This window comes from Limulus polyphemus, unplaced genomic scaffold (assembly GCF_000517525.1).
Source record: "Limulus polyphemus unplaced genomic scaffold, Limulus_polyphemus-2.1.2 Scaffold2021, whole genome shotgun sequence".
NCBI classification, from domain to species: domain Eukaryota; kingdom Metazoa; phylum Arthropoda; class Merostomata; order Xiphosura; family Limulidae; genus Limulus; species Limulus polyphemus.
Genome location: NW_013667631.1, coordinates 58,407 through 68,273, shown reverse-complemented (window position 1 = coordinate 68,273; position 9,867 = coordinate 58,407). Strand labels below are relative to the sequence as shown.

At 30.9% G+C, this 9,867-nt stretch overlaps 1 protein-coding gene across 1 annotated transcript in view; it reads left to right on the top strand.

Annotated features, from left to right (window-relative positions):
- The first annotated feature begins 659 nt into the window (after positions 1-659).
- The window catches only part of LOC106465691 (pre-mRNA-splicing factor SYF2-like), a 27,622-nt gene continuing 18,414 nt past the window's right edge, over positions 660-9,867 (top strand). Inside the window, exon 1 of the mRNA XM_013925928.2 lies at positions 660-992. Coding sequence (XP_013781382.1) covers positions 852-992 — 141 coding nt within the window. The 5' untranslated portion in view covers positions 660-851. The remainder of the gene's footprint in view (positions 993-9,867) is intronic.

Genomic DNA, 9,867 nt, shown 5'->3' with positions numbered 1-9,867 from the left:
TGCTCTAGTATTTACTAGATGGAGGGTAGACTGGTATATAACGGAGGGTGACAACGTGACGAGGGATTAATGTAATGTGTGTCTAGACAGTGAGTAATTGATCTGCAGTCAGAAGTATTATTGAGCACGTTCGTTGTTATATCGTTTGTTTAGCGCGATTGTTGAAGTTGAGTGTATCGGTAAAGTTATATTCGGAAAGAATAAACCAGTTTTATTAAGTAAAGAACTTGTGTCGCTAAAGTTTCGTCGGAACGAAGTTACGGAAAGTTATTTAACAAACGGAGACGTAACAATATTTATCAGTTTTAATATGTGGTCTTCTACATTTAAAACCAGCATCTGTAATTTTGGTGAGCAAATTTCGGGTCAGTTCTTGAAATATTGCTGGAACTGGTTTTCCGATTGCAAGGGTAGAAGGGTTTCTGAGTACTTTTGAACTTTTGAAGGCAGTTTTTGTTTCTTTCATTTTTGTCATCATTCTCGTCAGTTTGGAAAAATTAATTGTGTGCTGATAAAATCACACGCAGAGCTAATTTTACGCTCCTATCGGTCATCATTGAGAGTGAATGTAGTAAGGTATTTGCACCTCAGCGCTAGGTGACGCTTTATCATGTTACCCAAGAAAGTTTTGAGGAGTTCAGTCTGATACAATTAACATAGACTGCTCATAGGTATTAATATTAGCGAGAGGGTTGTGGTTGATCGTGTTGATTTACTGTTGTGTCGTTGCAATTTTCAGTATCTTAAAATTAGTGGCTTGTTTGTTTCATTTTTTAGTAGTGTGTGTTTCTTGACATACATAAAAAAGAAAGTAAATTGTATGTTATTTATATTATTAACTTTGATATATCATGGAACAGAATAGTACTAGTAGTAATACTAGTTGTAAGCAAGATGTAGTAGGCCTAAGATCGCCATATTATCAGCTTCCTTCAGCAAAACAGCGACAATCTGAACGGATAAAAAGGCTTCGAGATTTACATTTAAAACGTGTAAGCATTCTAACCTGTACTGTGATTATCATTTGAAAAATAATCTTTATTTTGAATTTGCCATCAGTATTTTTGAAAAGTGTATTGTGAATTGTAATTACAAATTTGTATAATTTATTTTATCATTTATGAGATAATCATTCTAATGATCAGATAAGTGTTAACACTAACACTGTTAGTAACAGCAAGGTGATTAGCTTATATATACACACACATAGAAATTAATAATGGTTGAAGACTGCTTGAATGGGTAATGAAGAAAACTAATATAAGTTTAACATAACAGCAAATTACCCATTCAAGCCGTCTCCAACCATTATTAGTCTAAAAGTGGGTTCCTCGTCATCGAATTTGAACACACAGAAATTGCTATTGGCAATAGTGGAGGCAAGCACTTTAATTCTGGAGAGTAAATAATAATTTCATGAAATATAAAGAGTAGATATTAATTTTTACTTTCACTCGTTGGTGAGTATGCAGGGACTACTTTAAAGAACCAATGTACAGTGATGTTCTAGTGGACCAGTATTTTGTAAAATACAGTTGCATTTCAGTTATGATACATTACATACGTATTTATATACATTATTACTATTTACAAATAAGTTCTTAAATTTCAGTTATTTTTCTTAAAACACAATTGTCTTCTGTACTTCTTTATCTACTGTTCTGTTTCTTCTAGTTATGAACTTTGTACTCAATCGCTGCTTGCCATAAGTTACTAAGCCTTATCAAATTTTGCATGTGAAGGATGTAAAAGAAAATACTCTTTGTTAGGTTTTATATATGCATTTTGAAATAACAAAAAATCGTAAATTACTATGTCAGTACCACATAATTCACTATAATTTATCAAGCTTAGTAACTAAGCTGTATTTGGGTCTAAAAAATGATTTTTTGAGCTCACTAATGTTTTACTTTATCGCATGGAATATAGCATGAAAACAAAGTTTCCCATGCAAATAATTTGCAGATGCTGAGAAAACCGCTAAGGGGACATTCTGTGCTTTTGATTGGTTATACATACGTCATTGGGCGAAATAGGTGTACATAAGCAAGTATTTTCAAAAATGGAAGATGTGGGCAGGGTTACTTTGGTTAATTCAATAAATATATTTATATCTCAGAAAATAAAAAAGATAGGAGGATTTTATCTTGTATTTAAGCATGTCAGTATTGGTAATTTGAGTATCTAATTTGTAAGAAACTATAGATTTTGTATTTGGACATCTCAAACATCTAATTTAAACCAGTGCTGCATTCAACATACTATGTGACACACAAAAATCAATATGTAGGATTTATTTTTATATTTACTTTTAAATTAAGAAATTAACTAATGTATAATATTAAAATTTGAATTATAATCTACCAAACTTATTGACATACATTCATGAAATACTAATTCAATAAAACTTTGAATGTGAGTCTACAAATGTGATGAAATGGCCTTTGACCCGTGTCGGTAGGAATTTCTGGTGTTGACATAAGCTTGAAATGTTGCACTTTAATTCTTTTGTTAGGAAAATGTTTTGTAGAATGATCATTCAAATATTATATATTAGGGAATATTTTACTTTTTATTATTATTTTGAATACACCTAGCTAGAATTAGATAAAATTTTATAGAAATCAAAGTCTTGTAAAGCATAAACACGCACAGGATATAGCCTGTGTTTCAGTTTTGGCAAAAATTTTTGCCTGCTTTAGTCTCTTTTTCTATACCTCACACTTTAGCAATAGCTGACTATTTCATGGTCATTGCTTGTTGGTGATGATACCTCCATTTTGTAAAATTCTTCTTGGACACATGGTATGGAGACATGATTAGCAAATATTTTGGAGGTGATGACCAACTGGTACTTACAACTTTACTGTTATCATTACTGCTTGTGGTAGAGAAGTTGTTGACTTGATTGGGATTGGAAATTGTTGTAACTTCCTCTCCCCAAAAGGGGAGGAAACCATCTAGGGTGTAGGAGCTTCTAATTGTGGTAACGGAGAGAAAGAGCAGGAAACCATCTAGGGTGTAGGAGCTTCTAATTGTGGTAGCAGTTGGAATAACAGGGAGGACTTCTTTCACTAGCTGTTCCATTACATGAGCTGAAGTGATCTTATCTGAAATCAGTAGATGTGAAAGACATCTAGGTTCTACAGGTGGAGTTTTCCTAGGGCTCAACATAAATGTCCATTCTGGCAAGTGTGTGGTAAATTGTATTTGTGTGAAAATCTTTCAAAATTGTAGTGGAAAAATGCTTGTCCTTTCAATAACTTGGTGTTTTGTTGTTTGTTTACTGATTGTTAATGCAACACTAGAATTTTAACAGCAAATAGGTAACTTAATGAATTTTACTTATAAAATGAACTCAAAAGTGAAGAATTGAATGCTTCTTTTTACAAGTATGCATTGCATAAGCTTATTTAGTAAAAAACAAAACTGTGGTACAACTATTACACTGTTACATAGAGTTTGGTGATTAGTGGTATTTGTTAGTCAATGGATGGGCTCATTAATCACTTGCATTTAATAAATTGATTTGCTCCCTCTCTGCCTGTGGGCACGTGCTAGCTTCATAACATTTTCAACCACAGAATTTATCTTAATGATCGTAATCTTATTATTTTCAATTACATTGTTTTGCTTCTTTTAAATCATTTCCTTCTTTTCATATAATAGGTTTTTCTGAAGGTTACAATTTCTTAAAGATAATCTATATATTTTCCACTTGGAGAAGGAATCAATAAAGTTGCCTAAATACTACCACTGTCATGCAGTCATCATTATGTTTTTTTTAATATATGAAGTAATTCTACAATAATCTGTAAATCAAATAAATTGATAAATAAGGAAAATATTTTTACTATCACCAATAAGGGTAATAATGTTTTATTTAAAACATATGATTGTAGTTACAAATAATTAAGTAGCCAGTTAGCCAACTTGTACATTTTTTTAATAGGGTAAGCATAAAAATAACATTTAATAAAATTTTAGTCATTAAATTATTTTGTAGTCACTTGTATTACTCATCAAACAGTAAACTTAATTTGATTTATTTAAATTTTACTTTATTTGGTAAACATAGTAAAAACATCTTTACCAAAATTGCAACTCAATAAAACCATAGTATATCTATTAAAATTTATTTAAGGAAAGAACAAAACATCAACAAAATCTTTAGTAAACCTTCAGCAATTCCCAGTCATGTTTCTTCATTATTTCATGCTGAATATATATTCCTGTGCTGAGATAAACTACTTATACCTGATGATGACAAACATCTTCAAACTTTCTACACTTGTTAATGTGTTAAACTTGGAATATAATTTGCTTTGTTATCCATTCAATCCCTCTAGACTGTATAAACCTATCTTATCTCAAGTTATCTCATATCTTTTTATTGAAGACATTTTCTGTAGCTTTCAAACATGGAATTTAACATACAAATACATCAATAGCTCAAACTAAAGAGAATTGAAAGTAAAATTTATATAAACTAGAAAAAATCTTAAACATTTATCCAATCATATTTAAATTTTATAGCTGTTTACAAAGCTGTTTTATTAATCCTTTCCAGACAGGTCATGGTTAAAAGATCATGTCATCTTGTTTGTTGACTCACATTCAGAATTTTATTGAATTACTATTTCATGAATTTACACAGTTAAACATCGATTTTTGTCACGTGGTATGTTGAATGCAGCCCCGGTTCAAATTAGATTTTGGTGATGTCAAAATACAAAGTTTATAGTTTTGTACATATTAGGAACTCAAATTACTGATATTGATAAGCTAGAATATAAAATAAGAGCCTCTTATCTTTTCAATTTGCTAAGATATTTTCATCTAATAAAGCAAACACAGTGGCATCCCACCCATCTCTCCATTTTTGAAAACTCTCCATTATCTGCACTTACGTGTATGTATGACATGAATAACCAATCAAAAGCTCAGAATGTCCCACTAGTGGCTTTCTCAGCCATTTTAATGTGTTTGGATACTATATATTTCTTTCAACAAAAATTTCAAGGAGGTAGGTCGTGTCTTTAGTCTGGTCAAAATTTCATATTTTTTAGACTAAAATACAGCTTAGTTATTAAGCTTGATAAATTATAGTCGAATTCTATTGTATTGATATAGTAAGTTATGATTTTTTTAGTTACTCAAAAGTATTTGTAAAACCAAAAAATATTTTGTTTCATATCCTCCACATGCAAAATTTTAAAAGGCTTAGCAATCTACGTCAAGCAGCAACCGAGTACAAAGGTCATAACTAGAAAAGGGAATTGTGTGCTTTACTTCTTTATTTACTGTTCTATGTTTTTATGAAAAGTAAGTTTAAGAACATATTCTAAATGGTAATAATCTATATATAAATATAATAATTGAAATGTAACTATTTAACAAAAATACTAGTCTACTAAAACACAGCCAAGACAAGTTACTTTGTAAATACTTAAGGTGAGTTTTATAATATTGGATATGGTAACATGAGTGCACTGTATTATTGTAACTTCTGTATTGTTAGCCAGGCATGGCTGAAAGGTCAATATAATAAAAATAATAATTACATATAAATGTATAATGTTAGGAGATTTAAGCTATTTAGCTTAAACATTTATGTTTTTGTGTTATCATTTGTAGTCATTCTGGAATGAAAAAGGCATAACTTATATTTATTTCCTGATTTTTTGTAATGTGGTTTAAAGTTCAGTCAAATCTACCAAACCTGTACAGAGATTCGTTACTGAAAATAACCGATAAAATATAAAAATTTTTCTTTAAAAACATTTGATAACTATCTGGACATTATAAAGATTTCACATGTGAAATTTGAAAATTTTCTGATACACAAAATTATTTTTAATCTTAAAATTGATTTTATCTTAACATTGATTTTATTAGTTTATTATGTATCATATCTTTGAATTTACCGTATTGTTTTCAAACAATTAATGTATACAAGATGCAATGTATGTATTCCAGTTCTTTCTTTTGATATTGCCATTGGAATTTTATTCTCATGCAGCTTTTATGGTGTTTTCCATCTCCTGTTGTTTGTTTCTGACAGGTATAATTTTAATTTTAGTAGTTTTAATAAGTGTGCATCACTTATGTCTGTATGAGTTTTTTTCCTGTTGTTCTTCTACCCAGGCCATAAAAATACATCAGCACACTATACTGGCAACGTACTGTGTACTATTTGTGGTTTTGTGATGATTGTTTATTTTTGACAAATACTCTTGAGATGTTCTGGTAACCATCCATTTGCATGTGAATATGGTGCAACTGAACTAACACTAGCTACTTGGGTGTGTGTGTTGGTTACATCAGCCCCACTCACTGTACTGACAAGCATTACAGTTGGTAACTGAATAGTCATCTTTGTATAATTGCAATCAGCTCTAAGTGCAGATATACATCAAGTTTGTTTTTAGGTACCAATACTTGGGCAAAGATCAGTAATAACAATCTTCATTCTGTAAGAGACAGTACCAATAACAAGACAGTCATGCTTCTCTGCTTACCTCTCGCTTATCTTCATTAGCCCTATAATAGTTTATATTAACTGTTCAAAGTGGTGGCTTTGTTTGAAGCATCTTGTTTGCTGAATGGGTAATCAGAGATTTGGCAGCACCAGTTTCTACTAAAAAAAACAAAACACAAATAATCACATATCCATGTACTCTGAACAAACTAACAAACTATGCCCAATACTGTAGGTATAGAGCTGACCATATCTTTACAAGCAAACTGATGTGCCTTGTGTTTAGATTTATGACAAAATTTAAACAGGGGTCTGCTACTTTATATAGTTGAAATGATGGCTATAATGGCTTGTTGTAAATCTTCCTCTATGTGCTTGGCAGTCTGTCTGTAAGGAACCTACTTTTTTCATTGTCTCACAACAGGAAATGAACAAACCCACTTCCAGTGATCAAAATGGTCACAGGTCAAATATGTGCTCCATCCTTGCCCAATCTAATGTCTGTTTGGATTTTTTAAACCTAAGTTAATTGTTAGTTATTTCAAGTCAAGCTTTTATTTTATTAGCTTGATGGTTCAGTTGACCTTGGCATTTTTTATATTTTCAGTCTTGATGATACTGAAGTTTGGTTTAGGTTAAGCTCTGGTCTTAAAGCCTTGATGAATAAAGTTTCTTTAATCTTAAGAATTCTCTAACAAATCAGCTGAACCAGTGATTGAATGCTCTTGTATGACTTTTGTATGCTCTTGTACAGGTGATGGCATGTTAACTGTTTAATTGTTCCTTAACTTGCACTTCAAGTGTTCAGATATTTGAACCAATATAGCTTCTTACAGGAAATACATGAATATTTATAAATAACGGGAGCATTTGAGTAATGAAATACTGTCTTTGATATAAAAGAAGTTTTGAAATTCAAACCATAGTTACATTAATTTTTGGATAAGTTATCTTGTTTAGTCTCAGTCTTATTCTTTAGGGAATGTACATGTGGCTAGATATAGTAGCACAAAGGTCACAGGACAAATGTAAAATATTTGGCACTAAATAAATGGGGGTTGTTGATTTCTTTCAGAAACCTGTTAAACTCACTGTTAACAAAATGAAATGGTAACTTTTTTTTGTAAAAAGTATTGGTGTTAAATTCTTTTTGAAAATGTTCTGTTGAGCTTATTATTTTCCATGCTCTGTGGATGAGAATATTGACTAAATTGTTTAATCCCTCTGAAATAAAGCTCTTACAATGAAAGTATAATATAGTAAAGGTTATCATGGAAAAACATTCAATGTAAATGAATCTTCTATAGTTAATGACATTGATATCCTAAAAAAGAAAAAGGTAACTGTGAGTTACTTTGCTTTTCAGAAGTGAATTACTTACTGATATGTTATTTATTCAAGTAATCAAGAGAGTGTTCTGTGTAGACATAAAAAAGATTGGCCGAACAGGGAGCCAACTTTGACTTGATGGAAATGCTATGTATTTGACAATACAATTCATTATCAAAACAAAAAAGAACACTTTTGTAGCAAATTCAAGTTTTAGTTAATCCTTTTAAGTTTTTAGTATTATAAAAAAAAACTAAGTCACCTGTTAACTGTAACTTTTCATTTAGAAATAACTTAGTGAAAAAGGAAATATCAATCTAGGATAATAAACATGCTTATAAAATTTGAGTTTTTTTGCAATGAAGAACATTTAAAACTATCTTTATCTCTGTATTCATTATAGCCAGGGTTTAAAATTTTCTAATTCTGCTCAAAGAAGTTTAGCTCCTTTTCAAAAAGAACTTATCAATTGATGCTTAAAAAAAATTTTCATTTCATTGTTAATAATGTATTTAATAGTTTTTGAAGGAAGTTGCAAACCCCATTTAGTGCCTAATGTTACAAATTAATGTAAGAATGGTCTTTAAACCCTAAAAATAATTCAGAACTTCTTTTACATTAAAGACAGTATTCTGTTATTTGAACATTCCCATGTCATCTATAAATATTTGTGTCCTCACTATAAAAGAGGTTATATTGATTCAACCAATCAAACACTTTAAATGTGGATTAAGGAACACTCAGAACAGTGACAGGCAGTTATTGGTTCAGCTGATTGTAAGAGGATGTTTAGGGTTAAATAAAATTTATTCATCAAGACTTTAAGACCAGAGCTTAACCCTACATTCATGGGTTTAGTTTAAATGTACGTATACCGTGACCTTTTACAAAGTGCCATTCAACTGGGTATTACATATTTGATGTCTGAGCTGTCAACTTCAATTGACCCTACTTTGCCAATTTAGCAACAGTACACCGTAGAGGAGAGCTAATATCAAATACGATATACAGGAATACTAAAAAAATAATGTGCAGTTCAAAGTTTCTAGAGGTCATGCAAATACAATATGTAAACTGTATGATAGACAAAAGTATTTTATTTTTCACATTAACATCATATTACTCTCCAAGTTGTCATAGTCCAAGTCAGACTGATGTCAATTCACAAATGTATCTTGAGTACAGATATCTTTGTAACACATTTTATTTTTTTTTGCATGTACATTTTACAGAAAGCTTGCCACATTTTTGGTAGGTACACATAGTAAATTCTGAATTATTATAAACATTCTTTCTCCAGTATGTGGTTGATCTAATGGAGTGATTCCATGCACATTCAGTTAATTTAAACAAAACTTAAGTATCAATAAAACTAAAAATGTGAGTAAAAAATACTTCTATTGTGTCATGCAAAAACCAGTTGATTCATCAAACAAATAAAATCAAAGCTTAACTTGAAACAATGACCATTAGCTTATGATTAAAATGTGAATTGATCTGCTTTCCTGGTGCATTACTGATGAGGCTATGGTTACAGGACTGCAGTATCCTTGACCATTCATTGGAAATTGGTGCCTTTGTCACACTATATAGCAGTGTTTTGAGTCAGTGGTTCTGAACTTTTGAGATTTTACTGCCCTTGGATATTTGTGAAGAGGTTACATCACAGCCATTACTTCAGTTGGCTTCCCCTTCTTTCAAAACTTAAGTGAATTTGTCAAGTTTAATGTTGATATCACAGAAACAGTTTCAATTAAGAGTTGAAATGACAACATTTGTGTAATACTGCATGAGCTCATTTGAAAAACCCTTCATGAACTTACAAATGAGGATCTATTCCTGATTTGCAGTTACCATTCCAGATATACCTTTCTATGCATATCATCTGCAACAAATGAGGATCTATTCCTGATTTGCAGTTACCATTCCAGATATACCTTTCCATGCATATTATCTGCACATGTACTAACTTTTTATGGAGATTTCATTTTTGGACCAAAAATTTCATCTGTTAACTCTTTCAGCACGGGCTCGGTCCCTAGGACTGATCTCGTAAC